The following is a 21,304-nucleotide window of genomic DNA, read 5'->3' on the forward strand; positions in this document are numbered from 1 at the left end:
ACAGCAGTTGTAGGTGATCTAATATGATGGTGTATTAGCAGATTTGACCGTCTGATATGTAGAGCTGGGTACAATCTGAGCGGTTCCTGGGGTAATCTAATATTTGACCCAGATTTGGATGGAAAACACACAAAAAAATATACTACACACACTGAAACGAGAAGACGAAACCCCCACAAACGACAGAAAAGTAGGTAAAAAGTAGGTTAAAAATTCTTAATGTTTCCTGTCCCAGTACCATTTGCGTGAGTGAGTGTGGTGGACGTGTCGCTGTTGAACTCTGATGTTAGCAAACATCTGCTCAGCAGGTGAAAAAAAATAAATAAATAAAAAAATAACAATTTACAAGGGTCAAACACAAGCGCCAAATGAATAGACTATGCTATTAGAATTATAGTTGGGGAAGTGACTAATAGGGAATGTGTGACTCCCAGACCTCAAAAGCTCTCAACAAAATATTATTATTTTGTTCAGGAAGTCAGCCAAAGAGTGTTCTGCCTTTTCTGCTGATGTACGACGCTTCAACTGCACTCTGCGTTAGATGGACTATACTTTATGAGTGGTTCTGTTTCACGAAAAGCCTGTTACTTCAGGAATACGGTAAAACAGAGACGCAGACACGCACGTACCATTCTAAGAAAGTTTAAAACAGCCACACCAGAAATGTATTATTTTCGGGTTATCAAATGACATCAGTAAAACACTGACGTGTTTCTATTTTATGCGCTTGTGTGTAATTAAAGCACCTGGGCAGGTACTTCATCTCCATTCACTGTCACTAGGCAGCAGTGTGAAGACCCTACATAAAAAGAAACATTTAAGAACAAATGTCGAATTTACCGCTGCTCGCATCTTGTCACCGTCAGCGTTTCCTACCTCATAAGACAGCAACCGTTCCCACCTAACAGCCTCTTCAAACAGTCCAAACAACCTCAAAGATAATCCAACTTATATCGAGTCGGTCTTCTGGTGCGCTACACACGTCGCTGTGCATCAAAGAGAGCGAAAATGTCTGATGATGGAGAGATCCGCTGGAGTTGTCAGTAAAGCCAGAACAGAAGAGGAGGAACAGAAAAGACACTTATCGGAGGCAAGTTGCAGAAAGAAAGTCCGGCCCCTCAAGTGCTGCTCCCTCCCCTTCGCTCTCCTGCTGACAGAAATAGCAGGCAAGGCGGGCCCCACCAAAAATAGCCTTGACTTCACACGGACCTTCAAGACTATTGTTTTCCTCACTCCATTCGGGTGCACGCTCGGCGCACGGCTTCACATAAGTTGGACAAGCACTCTTAACCATGTCTTCGCAGACTTGGTACTTTGTGTCAAAATAAAAAAATGGCCCCAAGACTGTGGCTCCATCTGCTGTCAAAAACCTCCAAGGTTAGAGGGATATGAATCTCCAGGGGTCATTAAGAGGAACCCAAAAAATATGGATTGGTTAGCCCTTCAGTGCTAGGATTTAAACTCCTCACGTTTTAAAGTAATTCACGGTGCTGATCATTTACATGTAGACAGTTCTCACTTTTTTCAAGTTTTTTTCAAAATGACAAACAACCTGCACTGCTTTTATTTACTTTTTGGGCGGGATGATCACCCTTTAAGTCAAAGCATATTACTGTGGAGCTTCTAAGACCACCTGACTGACTTGTGTAAGTCTAATTTGGCATCTTTTTGGTATTATTTATATTATTAGCATGGTACTACTGTGGTTATTTGCATTTTCCATTCATTTCTGAGTATGAAACATAGATAACAAGTTGCATAACTTACATAGCAAGTATGAACAATTATTTATTTCTCCAGATGTTTGTTGTATAATGTTGGACAATCAAGCACCAGTTAAATTAATGTGCAATGAAACAACTGAGAACAGAAGTATGAAAAGAGCTTATGCACAGATGATAACCTATGAAAGCAGCAAATATTTTCTCAGAAACAAACCCTCTCAAACCTGATTTGGTTTCCTTTTGAATACCGACTTCCTGTCAGTTGTGTCTGGTTGAAATTACAGTAAATTTAAATTACGGCACTCTGAAAATATATGTTTTTCTCAACCATCTCACAAACTTCTGAACTTCAAAGTTTCTGACCAACAGTTGTTCAATGAGAGCTTTTTTTATCTGATTTTACAGACTGAAAACAAACATTGCTTTTCACAATTCAGTATAAAACTTCTGAGTGTTCTGTTTGGAAGAGCACAGTGAAAAACATGTTCTGAACACTTGGTGATAAATCTGCACTGGGGTTCAAAGCTAAGAACTCCTGAACAGTATCGGCTAAAAAGCCCTCCTGAGGAAATGTTAAGAATGGTTTCTGTGGGCTTAATTACAATGTCATATATAGTGGACCCGACTGTACAAAAAGCTTTTCTGGGTACAGTACTTTCAGTTCATAGAATGAAACAAGTCGAGTTCTGTGGGATTAAACCTAATTTGCTCATGTGACGTAGGATTAAAAAGTAAAACACATATGTTTTGAAACCAAATACTTTCATGGTCTATGGCAGTGTGAGTGGCTGCTTTCATGCACTGTGTTTTAAATATTCTAATGAAGGTATAGAAATGAAGCATGCTGTTCAATGCATAAAAAAAAGAAGAAACCAATCTGAAACACTTTATAAAAACAAACAAACAAACAAAAAAAAAACATTTAAAAGCTTTCTTAGAGTATGTGTTGTCTGATATACAGTCGGCTGTTGTGTACAATTGTATAATAAAAGAATGGTGCATCTTATCTCCCTATAATTAAATTATTGTTGAACGTTGCTGTTACTGTAGATGTCTCACCAGTTATAATAACAGTAGATTTTTTACTCTACAGAATGACTGAAACTCTCCACACACGCTGAATATATCATCATCACCATCTTTGTATGCTGACATAATCTCCAAGAAAAGGTAAGTCATTATAGGCGTAGACACAGACCATCTATCTTGAATGAGGTCCAGTTACACAACCTCCTCATCTTTATTGCTACATCAACTTACAAGATATTCCTGGAAAAGTCTCAAACTATTGAGTCAAGTGGCCTTGAATGCACCTCTATGTGCCATACGTGAGCAGAACAACACAAACCAAACCCATAAAACATACACTGAAACACCTGCAGATATGGCAAAAAATGTTTTGGAAACCTCTCCCTGCTCTATCACATAGATCAGAGTCAAAACTCAGTTACTGATTTATTCATGTTTCGTTTGTCATTGAAATTGTGGATTAATGACAATCATGCATCATAAAACTCTGTGACATCTAATTTCCACAAGCAGTGAAGGCAGTATATTATTTGCAGTTTTCTTGTGTTGCAGGTATAAATCTATACGTGCTTGTTGCCAGATCACCTAACAGAGGGCCTGTGCTTGAGGAAGTAGAGCATCCTGTCTGCGTAAGCCACATGCAACTTGCATGGCCGCACCTCTACATAACATTGTACATCTCTGTGGTAACTTACGTGACGTAGGACCATTGTATTGTCAGGATTTCTGGTCCAAAGTCTTCTCAGAATCAAGAGGCAATTTACCGATAGAGAAGACGCTGTCTTACCTACATCCTCCAAGTGTCACAGCACATGCGTTGGTCACGAGCATATAAGTCCTCAAGATTCAAGATCACTTTATTGATCCCCACAAGGTTGTCAAAGTGTCCCAAGATACCAAAGAACATATATGAACCAGAATTAGACACAAGAATAAGAGTCAAATAAAATAAGATAAAGAAATCTTAAAAATAAATAAGAAGACCTATGTTGTGCAATCGTAAAATCTATAATTTCTGCACAGTTACATTTCGAAAAACTGTGAAAACTAGTATAAAAGAAGGATCCTGGGATTAATAATAAAAAAGAAAAATCACAGAGTCTTTAGGAATGAAAAGCTTCACTTCAAAGAGAAAATTTCCCATTTAGAAGAGAACAAAGATGAGTAATAATATGACTCCATGCACGGAGTATGTTTGAAATGTTCTGTCTTTCTATTTTTTGCCACCTCCATGTACTCCCTCCTAAATTAACACTTTACTGTAGCGTTTTTGTTTTTTATATCAGAAACTGACATTTCTTATGGGTTTCACTAGCACTTCTCTGTGTTTTTCCCCACTTTCAACCGTCCCTTTGTTTCCACAGAGCACTAGCGTTTAGTTCGTGCGTTTTATCCTTTTTTCCGTCAGCAAGGTCAACAACTGATGTTTCAGACCAATATTGAAACCAAGAAGCGTGTCTGTCTACTGCTGTTGGGGCTCCATCGTCCGCTCGCTCACCCTCATGTGCCTCTTTGAACAGGGGGAACCCAGCACCGTTCCCAGAAACCCTCACTGCGTGGGTGTGCAGGACTCTAAAGCCGCGTGTGAGAGACTATTCTGCGTGTTTTCTGTTTGCATCGACACAAAGTGTGTGTGTGCATGAGTGTATATGTGTGTGAGAATGTGCTTTTTGTGCATGTGTATGTATGTGGTTAGTCCATTCAATTACACAATCTACCATGCAGTCTGAATCACATCCGGTTTCAAGCTCAAAATAACAAAACCACAGGGTGACAGAAAAGCAGCGCAGCAGGCAACCGCCCACAGGGAGAGAGGAATACATACATATACACAGACACACTCTCAGTCAGTGCAGAACTGGTCAGTTGGTATTTTCCACAAACAATAATCCAGTTCATATTAAAACAGTTTGGTTTTAAACAACTGGTGTCCATGTGTTTTATCCACTGATTACTGAGAGTTTGGACCATTTCACTTTTAGGACTGTAAAAATTCACTGATGATTTTTGTCATTTCTGTGTAGATAGGTCAAACATTCTGAAGGAATTTAATAATATATATAAAATTAGTGCGCTGTTCACAATTTTGAATTCAGAATTTCTATGTTTTTACACAGAAATCACTCAAAACATCAGCAGATTTTTATAGTGCTAAAAGTACACAAAGAGAATCTAGCCAAACAAATGAAACACAAAATATTATATGTGTGCATTTATTGAAGATTAAAGAAAGATTCAAGAAAATTAATAATTTGTAAATATGTGTAATTAACAAAGGATTACAAGTTAGTCTCAAAGTCAAATTAGAGACTCGGGTGTTGTTTAGTGCCCTGCTTTGATTAAAAGATCAGAAATTTGTCACAGTCTTATCTGTTTTATGATGGCATGGACAAAGAAGCTTTCTGATGAGCTCAGAAAAGGAGCGGTTGATGACGATCTGTAATGAGTTTGGAATCCATAAATCCACCGTCATACAGATCGTGAGCAAATGGAGGAGATTTAAGATGACTAAATCCACTAATAGGAGAACGTTGAACTACCATAGTGTGCATGGCTGGGTGACGAGGACACTGTTCTCCAAAAAGAACACTTGTGTCTGTCTGCAATCATGTGTTCAAGACTATTGGGAAAATATTTCGTGGACAGGTGAGACCAAGGTGGAATAGCTTGGTTTAAATGAGAAGCCAAGTTTGGAGTCAAAAAACCAAATCAAAGTCCTGATCTTAATTCAATAGAAGTATTGAGAAATATTTGAGGAAACCCACCAACATCTGAACTGAAGCATTTCCTCCAAGTTTCTATCAGAAGTTACCGGAAACATTAGTTGTTGTTGTTGTTGCTTCAAAACAGGGTGACATAGATACCAAAAACAAGGGTTCACATACTTGAATACTTTGGTAAATATATAATAATATACGTAGAAGTCTAATATTTCTATTTCATTTGTTTGGGTTCTCTTTCTCTACTTTCAGGACTGTGTGACAATCTGCTGATATTTTGAGTCCTAATGCAGAAATGTAAAAAAAAAACCTTTAGGAACCCAGGACTGTGATACATGTGAAAAATCTAAATCAGCAAAAATATTAGAATCAATATCAGATATTCGTAAACATGATCAAACATCCTTCAGTTGTAAAATTTACTGATATGACACCGAAAACTGCCAGTCTGACGTATGAAGCCTTTCTGTCAGTAGTATATGGGGCAGGATGTGGTCAACTGTGTGCTACAAAGCTGCCTCCCACCTGCAGAAATGTGCTCCAGCAACACAAGATTCTTCTTCACACTAAACAACAACAAAAAAGCAATGTGCAAAACTGAAATTCTCACTGTTGGCACGAAGCAGAAGTTAAGTTGATGAAGGTGTGGAAGGTGCTGTGTCCATCATTTGTTTTGCAAATGCCTCAGTGTAGCCAAAAATATGTATAATGTATACCAAAAATTCATTTTGTATGGCTGATTTGTGTAACATTCGAAGACTCCTAACTGACTGTGTGTGAGCCTTTTCTGTGGGGATATGTGCGTCTGGACTTTTGTCTGTGAACAGTGAGTCATTGTTAAAAAAGAAAAAAAAACTCATATAAAACATGAATGAGCCTGTTTTATGTAACAGGGAAGGCTATGACCCTTATCTCCACTAATTATGGGAGACAGTGGTCTCTGTAAAACATTTAAACAGAGTAAAACTCCAAACTTGCAGCTGCTGTAAAATGGAGCTCATTTTAGAGAAAATGAAGGAAGAAGTTTCAGCAGTGATATTAGAAAGATAAATGGGGAGGAATGAAGGAAACCAAATAGAGAACATGAATGGAAAGATATAACGAGCAGAGAAGGGAAAGAAGACCAGAGATAGGATGAGAGAAATAGAGGGAGAGGCCGAGAGCACTGTAATAATGTTTGGTCTCGGTCTGCCAGCGGGGTCCTTCCCCTTAAGAAGCCAACAGGAATGTGAGGAATGCTGCATAAGAAGAAAAAGGAAGGAGTGGACGAGAGGGGGAGAAACAGAGCAGGATGATGGGAAAGAAAGAAAAGCCATGAAAAAGGAGAGCAGGGAATCCAGATGAAGACTGAGAGGGGGATGATAAATGCAGAGAGTAATAAGAGCAGGGTAGACACTGAGGAAAAGACTTATTATGTTTAGTGGGCTGAGTAAACACAAGAACAAAGAAGATGAAAATAATAAGGCATTGCGAATGTGAATATACATGTACGCACATTGCCATGCATTTGTGTGTACTTGAACATGTGTGTGAGTCTGAGTGAAAAAGAGTAACAGGGTGTGGTTAGTTGCAGTACTGAATCTCACACAAAATTTCCTTTGCCAGTAATCTCAGCGCTGTTAGTTTCGCACCTGTGATGGTTAGCAGAAAACATTCCATTCCTATGTTTAGAGGGCTCTTTTGGTGAAAGTCTGCCTCAGTCTTGTGGTGGTCAGTTGATCATCATGAGACACAGAGGGAAACATTTGGAGGCTACAGGGTTATTTTAAGTAACAAATATGCAGAATGCTACTATTGAGGAAAATAACACATTTAGCCTCCATGAGAGGGAACTCACTGAAGACAGAGCCACAGCAAACAAAACACAGACAAAACTCACTGCAGTTAAGACCAGAATGTGACAGTAGTCATCTTTAGTATGTAAATTGTGATTATGTCACAGAAAATGCACTGAAATCTTTAGTCTTTTGAACTGAATCCACCACACTGGCTGCACTCCCTCTCACAGAGAAACATACAACACAAGAACTAAAGAAAGACAGCTACAAAATGTTAAATTAACAGCAGCTGTTGCAGCAGCTACTCTTACCAGCTAGTATAAAGAAACTCATGAGTTTCTTTAACTCTCTGTAGTTCTGTCATAAATGACCCCTTTCTCACCAGAAAAAAAAAAAAAAAACTTCAGCAGTTTTATGGCGATTTAAACCAACCAAGTTCAGTAGTTATGCGCCTTCCTGTGGCCATATAAATAAGTGCATGTGAAACCTCCTGGCTGGGCAGGACTCATCACCAGGTTAGCCAGGAAAAGGGTCCACCATTGAGTTTGGAATTTTAGAAGTTTTACAGTTGAACAATGAATCCATTCAAAAATTGATAATTTTTCAGGCAATAAAAAGTTTCTTAAATGTAACACTCAGCTTTTGTGTGTCATGTATGAGAGTAAATGAGGAATCTTTGGGCTTTCAATTGATCCAAACAAGGGTCTCAAAACTGGGCCTTGGGAAATCGTCATTTTTAAATTTAATGGGAACATGCAAATGAATAAATAATGATAATAACCATAAATTGCAGCCTTGAAATTTATACATAATCAAGATGCATTCAGCATATTACAATGTTTCCATCACAACTTGTTTGTCGGTTAGATTCCAGCCTGTGCCCTTTGAAGACTGCCCCCTGGGGTGATCTTAGCCCATCACTTCCTGTCACTCTCCACTGGTAACAATCAATGTTAAGGTATAAAAAGACTGACTTTTGTAATCCTTAAAGTTGAATGTTACTTCTCACGAGTTTCATATCACAGTGTATTTTCCAGCCTGAAAGCATGTATTTTAGGATTCATTTAAAGTGCACTACATGAGATTTACTCAGAAATATTGGTTTAGAGAATGTCTAATTTTAGATTACATTGGTTAATGACACTAAATAAATAAAAGTCAAATACATGCATGCACGTACTTAACCCTAACCCAAAATATGACATTAGTCACCATGAAGAGTAATCACAAAAGCAAACCCAATCATAGATTCCAGTGCAGACTGCACATTCTTTAAAGAGGCTCAAGTAAAATGTTTTCCACGGTGTGTGTGTGTGTGTGTGTGTGTGTGTGTGTGTGTGTGTGTGTGTGTGTGTGTGTGTGTGTGTGTGTGTGTGTGTGAATAGTTACAGAGCAAGTGTCTGAAAAGACCGGTCACATCGAAAGCCTTGGTGACATGTGCACTCTGCAGAAACACAATGGATCGCTGACAGACGTTTTCCACAACAGAGCAACTGTGTCAGTGTTCAGTCATCACTAACCAATGTCGAGAGGTGAAGTTAAGAAACAGTATGACTGCTTTTCAGCGGCATGTAGAATAACTAATTATCTACTTAAATGTCAGCAATAATACTGCAGGCACCAATCAATCAAATAGCTTAAAATAATAATAATAATAAAAACATTGAAATGTGGACACAGACACTTCTCCTGCCACAAAAACTTGTTTTGGCTTGTAAGAGATCTCTAGAAATCCTAATGCAGAAACACAGCAGCAAAGATGGAGATGAACTTGAATTTCAATGAATTACAGTCCTTACTAGATGTTTGATCTGGTGAAATTGAAAGTGAAGGGAGGCTGACCCCAAGCCTCCTCCCAACAGCACAAGCTAAGTATTTAACGAAGGTCTAAGGACCTTTTCCACCCTCAAGATATCTGGAGTTGTGGCAAGTCGCTGAAAACACAGCAAGAAACCATAGCAATCACAGGAAAATCCTAAGGATATCAACAGCACACACACACACACATACAAAGTCACAGAAAGTAAAGTTGAATCAAACCAAAACTCACCCTTATAACACCCACCATTCTGAACAACAACAAGCCTGAGAAGCGTGAGTGTGTGTAGGAAACACCCAGACAGGCCAAAAATAGCCTTGCACTCGTTCCCCATCTCTCACTTTCAATCCCTCACTCACTCTCATTCTATTTTTCTCAATGTCTCTTACTTGTGTCATGAAAACCATTGATAGGGAAAAAAATAAGTTAATGTTTCCACGTGGAAAATAGCACCCACTTAAGAGTGCACTTGAATGTGAGAACATCAGACTGAGTATGATTCAGTGTATGGAGAGAATAATGACTATTGCACTGGGGGGAAAATAAGTAGGTTGACATTCTTCTGTTCGTCTGACACTTCAAGCTGACACATCTTTGAGAATTCTGTAGAAAATGATAAAGTAACAACAGCATTTTTATTTTTCCTGATCAAACTGAAGATAGTTGTTCAGGTTCAGTTCAGGATAAAATAACGATGCCGTCACACCCACAGATATTTTATCTTTGGTCCAATTATAAAATGAAGAGGGTGCTGTAAACAAACGTCAACGGACCAGTAGCCTGTTTAGTGAACAGTTTTGGTTTACCTGTCACCCTGTCAGGTTAGCATTTTTTTTTTTTAAATAAATCTACCTGCAGCCCTTGTTAATTTTTTTTTTCTCTTAGTTCCTTTAGTAATGTAGTCACTTGCGCAATTGCTGGGATCGGGGAATGTAGTACTATCCCAACAACAAATCTGACTGAAAATAGAAGTGCACTCAGACAACCAGATTATTATTAACCAGGTTATGTTAGTGAAGCCTCTTCTGCCGCAGAAACAGTTCAGGTCTTACAACAGACAACCTTCCCCATCCTCTCTTCTTGTAAACAAACTCAAGTGTAAGTTACCTTTGTCTTAAAGGTTGGCTAAGTCTTTTTTGTTGAGAATGCTGTGTGTGCTGATGTGTCTTCTCTTGGTTTTTCATGGGTTGATTCACAGGTAGTAGCAATTAACTTTGTAGGTACAGACGTATTAACGTTTGGTCACATCAGTCACAACCCTTAAATTAAACAGAAAAATTCATTCATTCCAGTCGAGTGGCTGTGAATGGTGGATTGGCTCTCTGACTAATCGATAGTCTGCAAGGTTGTTGAGCTTTATTTTCCCTCCACAATCACATTTTATTGAATGAAACTGTGGAAATGAGAATCCATGATAAAGCAAACAAATAACAGGAACTATCATGACAGCTGCCTGGACCAGATGGTGAATTAATGGTTAGTTTTTCAGCTGCAGCAGTTAGTAAAATCCTCAAAAGATCATTGTCATAGGAATTTAATAAGGTGACCAAGTTTAATAGGAATCACCCACTTGGTAATAGAATAAAATGATCCTTTATCACATGAGCAAAAATGCAGAGTTTCTTTTCTGAATCAATGGATTATTACTGTCATGCTGCTTCAGTGCAGTTTTAATATGCTAGCTGGCCCTGGGTCTTTAACTGCCCTTCTTTGCTGGTTTCATATTGACATGTGACAAAGAAGGTGGCTGAGAGATGTCAGCAGCATTGGAGAAACAAAACCAAAGTCTTGTGTTTTGGGTTGTTTCCTGTTATTAGACAAGTTTTGACAGACCACAATATTAGTTTGTGACCTTGGATAAACTGCCAAAAACAAAAACAAAAAAAAAAAAAAAAAACTGCAGAGACAACAAACACCTCAGCTGATCTGCCTGTTTCTTGCTCAAAGACATCATGCAAGCGGGCAAAAATATAAATTTAATTGTTCCCAATAATTTTGAAGCCCACTGTTATATCAGTGTTCCTGGAATTCAGTGGGTGATACCATTGTTAAGCTTGGCTTCAATCACAACAAAAGAGGGACGGTTCATCATTTTCACACACTGGCTGTCTGGTTAAGATAGCATACACCAAGATAATTTTTTATTGTCTGCCAGGGAAATTTATCTTGGCCACTGAAACAACTGCAGCAAGTGGGTGAAAACAGCAACAAACTAAAGCACAGGATTACACACAATACATCACTTTATTAACACGTGAATTTGTTGGGAAGATGAGAATTTGAAGCATTGCTATGTGCTGTCTGTCTGTCTGTCACTGATGACTGATGAACTTACGTTTTCTCTAGGGTTTTCAGTGAAAGGTTATACCTCTCCTCTCTGATGGGCCCTCTGAGAGAATTTAAGAGACAGAATAAGAGAGGGAGAGAGCGAGAGAGACAGATGGCTTTTCCTCGCAGGATATCCTGTTCTAAGTAGAGCTGCTTTGCCCATTCTGACCTCCTCACCCCTCTTGACCCCTGACCCAGCCATAGTTTAGGATCACATCTCCAGTGTTTCCTAATCGCCCAAATCGCTTAGTATCCTTTCAAGTTATTTTCTGGCCTCTTTGTTTTCCCTTCTTTGTAACTCTTAGGTGTCACGTTGTCCTTTCTGCAAAAGTTATGTGTATGACTGATTACTGAAGGTGCACACTGAGCTAGAATGCTTCATCCATTATCTTCAAGGGTAATGGATCGTGGGTACAAACTACAACTTTGCTACTTTTTTGACTGTTGATATACCACTGTACAAAATTCCTGGGAATTTCATGTGATATGATAAAATACAGTTTTATAAGTATGCACATAGAGAAAAGCCATCAACATGTAATAGACCACAAAAGAAGTGGAAAGCACTGTAAATGCTTTGCTTTTACAGATCCCTCATTTAAAAAAAAAAAAAAAGAACACGGAAAAAGAATGTCCTTTTAATACCAATTTGGAGCATGTGAAAACATCTGTCAGTGAGTCTGAGATTGTTTGTAACCAATATTTCCTCTGTGTACGTGTAATTCTCTTGGCACTACTGCTGCCTTGTGCCGTGTTTCTGTGCTTTCTTTAAGGTTATTGAAAAAACTTTCTAAAACTAAAAGTCCCAAAAAACAGGAAACATCTCATGATGTAAATTCCTTTGACAGAACTAATTTGAAAACACACAAGAAGGCCATCATTTTGAAGTCTTCATTTGAGAACAAAACAAGTAAAGCTCTCTCATTGGAAAACACACCTTCGGGAAGCTTTACTTGCTCTCAGACACCCAAATTTCTGCCTTCACCCACTTTCTTTTTAGCTCAGCCTCTGTCTCTCTCCTTCTTGCTGACACCCAACTCTCCCACCCTGCGGTGGAACTGGAATCCATTAGTTGATGAAGGGTTGTTTGTGTTTTTCTAAGCTCAACAGCGCCTCCATGGCCAAAGAGGGTGACAACAAAACACACACTGTGATGAGAGAAATAATTAGCCAGTCATCCTCTGGCCTGACCTGTGAGCCATGCCCCAGGTCAAAACGACACACAGTGGGCTGCTTCCCAGGTGCTTTCCCATGAAAGTCAGTCAGTGAACACAGCTGCAAAGCAAATACATACTGAAATCATTGTGAAACCACAAGCTACATCGACGAGACATGCATTTCTAGGCCTGCATCCTCACTTGTCCTAGGCAAGTTTGCCTGAGAGTATGTGCTGCCTGCATTTAAATGTGTGTTCATGTATAATGAGTATCCCAGCAGACTGTGTGCAGAGTATGGAGAGGCTGCTGTGGAAATTAACACTTCCTGCTTCCTGTGGCAAGAGGAAGTGCTACCGTCGCTGTCCCCTTATCGCTGGATACACAGGCAGTGCAGAGGGAGGAAGGCAGGGAGGGAGGGAAGAGGAAGAGGAGGAGGAAGAGAAGCAGGGAGGTCAAGCATGCTAGACAAAGGGAGAGGACTTAGTGTTGGGCTGTGTGTCCAGTTTCTGGGTGAAGCATATTAAGAATCAGCAACTAATTAAAAACAAGGTGACGGGGAGGAAGAGAACATGTGTAAAATGTCTTATACATGCTCCTGTAGACTTGTAGTACATTTCTGGTGGTGATATATGTATGTAGTTATTAATTCAATGTGTCAAATGTTCCAACCCCTCTCCTTCAGGAGAATACAAAAGCATTTGGCTACAGCTTGTTTGTCTTAGATTATTATAACAGTATTTCTTGTGCAGGACACAGTTAAAGAGGAGCATTTCCATATTCTTGCATGGTGTTGTACATGTTGTTAGGGGCGACTGCATGCAGCATGCTGGCAGATAAAGTCAAGCAGCATGCATGCAAGCAGAGAGGGGGATAGAGGCAGAGACTGTCAGGAAGAGAAAATAAACACAGAAAGCGTGTCTGTAGAAAGTACAAATGCAACAAGTTGCATGAAATCAAAATGTATCCACATGTACTTTACTGTGGAGGATAAAAAGAGTGAGACAACGAGAAAGGCAGAGGGAAAGAGGGGGAAAGAGATGTTTGAGATCAGGGTGGGGAAGCTTTCAGCACTTGGGATTGTCCCAGATGGACACAAGCTGCTCCCTCCCTTTATAAACAGCCTCTGGCTTCTACCTCTCCTCTCCTCTCCTCTCCTCTCCTCTCCTCTCCTCTCCTCTCCTCTCCTCTCCTCTCCTCTCCTCTCCTCTCCTCTCCTCTCCTCTCCTCTCTTCTCCTCTCCTCTATTCACAACCTTTCCCACTTTGGTGAGATTCTGGGACCCTGAGCTGAATATGAACAAACTGACACTCTCTGTTATTCCTTCTCTTCTTCTGATAATTTCATCTGTCCCCCGGCAGCACCACCACCCCCAATCCCTGCCATTTCCAAAGTCAACACACCACTAAATGCCGGGCTGACTCACTTCCACTGTGGGTGGCTCTGTTTCCAATTTTCTCACCACCTCAACTACCCCACTACCTTAGAAGAAAAGAGAAAACTTTTGTACAGAAAACAAAACAAAAAAAATAACATTCAGACAGGCAACAAGGACACAAATTTTTCTAAGTTGCTCAGTGTTAAAGGGACAAAAGCACGCATGTAGAAGCCGAGAGAAGACGTGGGGCGAAACCAAGCATGTTTCTCCCACTTCTTTTGTGGCTCCGAAATAGTTATCGTTGTTTTCCTTCCTTTCTTTCTCTTTGGGAGAGCGTGGGAGCGCCCTCAGAGCACTGCAGAGAAACCACGGGGCTCATAACAACAGGAGGAAGCCGGTAACTTGAGTACCTTGGGCCGGGCACAGAGGGGGATAAGGAGAAGAAGTGAAATGAAAGACAGCAAGGGACAGAAACCCTCTGCGAGCATATTAATTCACACAGCTAAAAACATCAAATCTGAGCTCACACAAGCAAAGACACAACCATTTACAAATAAATAACCTGCTGCATTCCAGGCAGCATTTCCCACATGCACACACACTGGCAGTTTTACATTATTATGAACTTAAACAACTCTCTGCCTTACCAGTCTGTGTTGTGAACATTCAGCGTGAGCAGTGTGTTACAAAGTCCCATCAGTCATGTTCATGTACAGTTCAGCACAGAGAGATCGAGAGCGGTGAGGACACACACACACACAAGCACAGTATCAGTTCCCCCTGTCCAAGTGTTGAGAAAGTGAGGGGCCGCAACAAAAGGCAACAGAGGGAGGCAGAGACTGAGGTAGAGAGAGAGAGAGCGAGAGAGATAGAGGGAGAGAGTAAGAGAGAGAGATTAACCCTGCTGGTGGACTCTCTCCCTCCCTCACACACAGTTGGTTTGCCGTATCACTGAATTGTGTTTTCTCTCAAGTGCCAGAGGAGGAAGGGTTAGCAGAGAGTATGTGTGTTCATAGTCATAGCTGTATGCATGTGTGTGTGTGCGCGTGCGCGCATGTGTGTGTGTCTGTGTGTGTGTATTTTAAGGTAGGAGGGACTGGCTGGCTCTAGTCCAGAGGCAGTCAAGCTGGTAGAAAAAGACAATAGCAGGAAACACTATATCAGGAGGAGGCGAAATACCAGCACAAAAATAATTAACAGACAGTGAAAAACAATGACATCCACCATGGAAAACACAGCCTGCAGCCCATGCCTAACAATGATAGTGGAAACAGCCAACAGAAATGGCTTATTTTTGTTGTTGTTGCCACAGGAAAACAACACATCCAGAAAGATCCGAGGGGATTAGGGGAAATGAATGTCAAAAATGTTGGTATTATTTTTGTGTAAAACTGGATGTGAAAAGTAATTTTTTCTTTCTTTCTTTTGTGTCTCCGACCATTTAATAAAAATTGCAGGCCTGTTTAGACATTGTATTAACATTCATCACTTGAAGGACAGGTGTGAACACCCCCAGGACACATTCAGATCGCACTTGAGAGATCTGATCTCTGACCAGATTTGTAGGTGGTCTGAGTTGCATGTGTCCTTACTCCTTTGGCAGAGTGAATACCATCCGTCCTGAGTCACAGTGGCTGCCGTGTCGGCTGAGTTTTGCCTCATTCATTTAGAAAAAAACATATGGCCGCTATTATAAATGATCAAATTATCGATGCAGTCATGTTTATGTACACATTCAGTCACAGTGAAACAATTACTCAGACACAATGTATAAAACACAACATACAAAAACAACACAAAACAAAAGTATGAGCTAAAAGTGATAATACTGGTCCAAAGAAATTAAAAACAGGTGCAATGATCACAGATTATTGTTGGAAATGCATAGATTTTGCATAGAGGAGAATGGGATGAATGTGAAGTTTAGGCTTCTGCTGCAGATGATTCCAGTCACTAGCAGCAGCAAATTGAAATGATTGATGGCCAAAGGAGGTGCGGGTAAACAGAGCTGGTAGAAGAGCCATCTGAGAGACAGCACATATCTTACCTGCACCATAAGTAACGTGCACATTACGTAGGAGATTAAAAGAGCTGTACTATTAACGATCTGGTTGTTGTTTGAAATGCTGGTCTGCCGCATGAACCACTCTTGTTTATTTCAGACGTAATAGTACAACTGGAAAATGGCCATATTATAGTATTACATTTAGTACTATGTATAGTATTACATACTATACATAGTATTATCCCGCTGAAAAGATACATATCGCCACCTAGTGTGGAGGAGGAGGACATGTTCTCGTCAGTTATTCAATTTTCTCCATTGCATGTAAACAGGGACCAGGACTGTATTCAGAAAGCCGAAATTCGAACATAGCTCGATTAAGCTCTGCATGTTAACGCACTGACTGATGGGTGTTAAAAGTAGCACCTATAACAGAGCAGATGGTAGTGTGGTAGACCTGTATATTATGTCAGGTGGCCAAGCAGTTTTCCGAGAGTCTAATATCTTTAAGCCTGTCAAGCAGGATGCTGACTGTATGGGGGTGAGAATCCATGTGTTTGTTAATGAGCTTTTCTAATCACAGATGTCTTTATGTACCTTCATTATCAGAGATTACAGTACATATGGAATTCCAAAAGGTGTTTAAAGAAAGGCAACTGGACTTGAAGATGCTTCACCATCCAAGGTTTAATCAGACTGAGATTTAATCTGTCTTAACTTCTGTCCCCAAGACGTTTTAACACCATTCACACTTTGAGACTAGAACCTCCCACTGACAACGGATTTAAAGAGCTATTCATAGGGTAAATTGCTTAGGCACACCCCAGTGTCTCAGAACTGAAGAAGCTACTCAGATGAGTGGTGATATTCCAGTTGTCTTTCTTTAAATGCCTTTTGGATTACCATGACCAGGATGACTGAGAACCTTCATAGACAAGTACATATGGAAACTTACAGGGTTGGAGTTATAATCTAAGTTTTGTGTTGGTGTGATTAATGTCAGGACAGAGATCAATAAATAAAAACTTAATGTGTGTGAACAAGTCATGAGTCACACACAAAAAACAATACTTTTCTCGGATCTGGAGCAGTGGTAGAGATCCATTAGAGACAGCAGCTGTTAAAATATTGTACTGAGCCCCAGATGAGGTCAGTGTTTATTTGCATAAAGAGTGCAAAACTGAGAGCAGATTTTTAGACACATTTGGATATCCACGTTAATGTCAGGTCTGAATACAAGGACAGTATCTAAAGCTAGTCACTTGTGAACAGATTGTCCAGATAGGATCTTAAGGCAAAACCTGAGTAGACCCCGAGACAACCTCCAAATGTGGTCAAAGATCTAAATGTGTCCTGAGAGTGTTCACACCTTTTACAAGATCGAATTGCCTAGATCAAATTTTAATGCAAGGTCTGAACAAGCTAGCAAAAAGCAAGGTCGGAACGCATCATTAAAAAGCATGTAGATATAACTTCCCCACGACACCGGTCAACCGTGACTCCCACATGAATCTAACTACCACTCACCCATGCATTCCCTCAGTTGTAATCATATCTAGGGATAAGGGCAGCTTCCCCAGCGGTCGCTGGCTCCCCAGGCTCCGACCAGTGACTTACAATGGCCTGTATTCTGAGCATGCACTGATTACACACACAAGGCACTGCATTACACCCTGCTAATTCAATTTCCTCCATTCTGGGGTCAACTTTTGTGTATGTGTATGTGTCTGAGGGCATAATGGGGAACTGATTAAGCAGTTGTTAAAGAGAACAAGCTGCTTGCAGACAAAAGCACATTAATAAACTGGAGTTGGGAAGTTTGACAGAGCTCCTGATGAACACCTAAATAATTTGGACTGTAGAATTCTGCAATTCAACTAATTTCTGTGCTGGAAATCACATTTTATCATTTACAATCATCTGCTACCAGGTGTACAGTCATGTGACGTTTCTAATCATAATCACCTAATGTTGCTATCTCTTAAGAGAATTCTTGCTAGATTCAGTTAGGTCCATTCCTCCACTCTGCTTGGAAAAGTCTTCTTTTGACTTGTAGTAGTGTAAATGCTCTTGCTTTTATATAGTGCTTTTCTACCTACTCAAAGGTACTCAAAGCACTTTTACAGTCAGAGACACATCCACCCAAGCACACACACATTCACACACCAGTGCCATTTGCACTGGAAGAGACTGGGGGTTCAGTGTCTTGCTCATGGACACTTCAGCATATGGCACACTCGGGGGATCAAGCTGCTAACCCTTCGGTTCGTGGACAACCCACTCTACCCACTGAGCCACAGCCGCCCCTCGTGTACTAGAGCAGAAGACGACAAAAAGGTGCAGAAGAGGACAGATGTGAAGTAAAAAAATAAAAAAAAAACAATACATGCTATCATGTATAACATTTACAATGTGCTGGGAGGAGCTGTGGTCTACTGTTTAGAGAACAAGCTCTGAGACTGTGAATTCACTGTTTTGATTCCCCTTTAAAACCATGGCTGAGCACCTAAAAGAAACCACACTCCCTGGGTGCCTTGAGTGGCTTCCCACTGCTCCAAGTCTGCTCAAGTGGATGGCTTAAATGCACAGAACAAAGTCATTGTATGTGTGCACATACTATACAGTACATGACTAACTGTTTCGCAGTCATTCTAACAGTCATTAGAATCATAAAATAACAAGCCAGCTTTGCCATCCCCAGGATTATGCTCCCAGCATAGCTACAGATCTAGATGGATGAAAATGGGAAAAGGCTGGCCAGACTGATAAAAAAAAAGACTGATAAAAACCAAGCTTTTTTTTTGTTCCACAGCGGCAACCTGTAGACTGGAGGCTTGGGGCAAAGATGGGTCTTATCGTTGTTGATCAATCACTGTTCAATGACAATGATCTTTTTCGAAAAATCTCGTTTTAGAGTGCTGAATGTTGGTATTTAGAGTGAGAGAACGTGTGTAAAATTGCCTGAAATTTTTCTCTTTCCACGCTCGTCCCGGCCACAATTTACACACTAGACACATGATTTTTTCGGCAAAGCATTGAGACGTACAGAATTTAAACTGCGAGCCTCTGTTCGTAATACCTGTCTGCTCTCCATTCACTCCAATGCAAAGATTTTCTGAGAAAAGGAGAAGGGATCTTTGTCTTTAACTCGCGAATGTGTCTACAAATTTACTGCACCTGAAGACTTATTTATTTAAGTCTTCAGGAAGGTCTTACGAAGCCCACTTGTTTTTCTGATAGAAGCTACGGTTTTGTCACAGTAAGCCCAAATGTGAGACCAGTGAACAGCGGGAAAATCTAGCTCTTTTCTGTGTCCCGGCTTTGCGCCCTTCTGTCATCATTGACGACCACTCTGAGTTGCCACGGCAACCCCTGAGCTGCAGCTCTGGGCCACAGCTGAGACCAATTAATTAATCAGTTGTCTCTGCTGTTAATGCAGCTGATCCCTGTGTCCCATACATTAATGTTACAACAACACACACCAACACACACACCTCCCCACCCACACAGGTAACTTTGTAATTACACTTATATACACAGGCACACGGAACCGCACAACACACATACACAAACGAACCCAAGTGTGTGACATGTTGGTTGACTGAACTAAATGTAGGCTAACTGTGCTAAATATATGCTAACTATGCTAACCGTAAGCTAACTGTGCTAAATGTGTGTGCTGACTGCAGGTTAACTGTGCTCACTGTCAGCTAACTGTGCTAACTATAAGCTAATTGTGCTAAATGTAGGCAAAGTGTGCTAATTCCCATGTCGACAGAGACGGTACCCCCGGCAGACAGTCTGGCATCATGGACATCAGATAGTTCTTTAAAAACAGAGGGGATCAAGAAAGCATTGAGAAGCAGGAAGAAGGAGAAATGTGAATGAGAGGGAGAGAGGGAGGTTTAGCTTTTTGTGCACTGAGCCAGATGTTAATGGGAAATTTAACATCTCAGCTATCCACAGGATGTTAACACACTGACCCACCGTAGCCTACATTCCTCTGTCAGCTGGGATTGAGCTGTTTTTAAACATTTAGAACAGAAAACATACAGGTTCGATATTCAAATTAATTCATTAACACTCGAAAAAGAATAGGCCTAGTTTATGTTGTGTCTTGTCTGTGAGAATGTTGTGAGAAGTGTGAATGTTCCCTTCACTGTCGCAGAAGGAGGAACATGGACATAACGTTACTCATACAGCCATCAAATGTTGTGTGTGAAACTCTGTCAAAAAAGAACGAAGAAAGAAACTCAAGGTGCGGACTGTGTTGAGAAGCAGTCACTTACCGGAGAATATTATTTGGTACCGCTGTGATGTTCTCCAGTAATACAGGCCATGATTTCATTTTTAACTAACAGACAACGATAAATGACAACTGGCGGTGCGGGCCTGTTGAGGATATGCATGTGTAAAAATAAATATTTTTTAATTAGCTGTTATAATAATTATGGATGTATATGCAATATTGGTTGATGTTCGGCATTACATGCAGTTAATATAGGTGATTTTGGCTGACTTGAAGGGGCAGAATGATGATGATTTGGGACTCGAAGGGGACAATGGGGTGGCTGTGTCTCAGTAGGTAGAGCAGTCCTTGAGCAAGACACTGAACCTCCAGTTGCTCCTGCTGCATGGCACTGGTGTCTGAATGTGTGTGCTTGTGTGAGCGGATAAGTAGATTTGTCTGTGACTGTGAAACACTTTGAGTACCAATAGGTAGAAAAGCGCAATTTACCATTACCAACAGATGATAGTCTGAATTACCAAGCTAACTGACAAATGCTAACATGAGAGAACCTGACTGCAGACATATCAATACTTCGCTAAAGTTATTTGCTGCCTACACAACCAAGTTAAGGTGAAAACAAACAAACATAAAAACTATTTGACAAAACTAGTGATAAAGTTAAGTCATGTTTCATCCAGTCAGAGCCTCCTCTTATCGAGTCGAGACATTTCACCTTGACTCCTGAAAGTCACTAAATCCGGGCAGGTGCACATATAGTCACTGCAGTCACACGAGGAAAGGCAGCTTTTTGATAGGATGTTTGTCTTGTTCTTGAAAACAAATAGTTCTAAAAATATTTGTTTGAAATATGTATTTGTAAAAAGCACATTATTTGTGCCTTTCCAATTCGGGTTTGGCTCCACCCCTAGTACAGTGTTCCCTTATGAAGATGGTAAGGTGGTAAGGATCATCTACGTAATGCTAACTACATGGACTAACAGGCATTTCAGACTGCAGTATACAGTTTTTATATACAGCGTACAGTTGTATATATCGATAACAGTGAATGTACATTCTCTCTGTGGTTAAAAGTTTCACTGTTGTATTTTGTTAAGATAATGCTTTTGTATTCTGTCTG

General features: G+C 40.3%; 1 protein-coding gene across 4 annotated transcripts in view; it reads right to left on the reverse strand.

The window, feature by feature from the left end:
* The window catches only part of hdac7a (histone deacetylase 7a), a 52,045-nt gene extending 37,311 nt beyond the window's left edge, over nucleotides 1-14,734 (reverse strand). For 2 of the 4 annotated variants that reach the window (XM_047593565.1, XM_047593574.1), the window contains exon 1: nucleotides 877-1,070. Coding sequence is in view for 2 of the 4 variants with exons in the window: in XM_047593549.1 (XP_047449505.1) it covers nucleotides 14,578-14,596 (19 nt within the window). In the remaining 2 variants the exon portion in view is untranslated. Of the gene's footprint in view, nucleotides 1-876; nucleotides 1,071-14,577 lie in introns of those variants that run through there. The other 2 variants (XM_047593549.1, XM_047593557.1) reach the window with 2 other exon arrangements.
* Between the last annotated feature and the right edge of the window lie 6,570 nt (nucleotides 14,735-21,304).

Source organism: Mugil cephalus, chromosome 1, assembly GCF_022458985.1.
Source record: "Mugil cephalus isolate CIBA_MC_2020 chromosome 1, CIBA_Mcephalus_1.1, whole genome shotgun sequence".
In the NCBI taxonomy this organism is placed as follows: domain Eukaryota; kingdom Metazoa; phylum Chordata; class Actinopteri; order Mugiliformes; family Mugilidae; genus Mugil; species Mugil cephalus.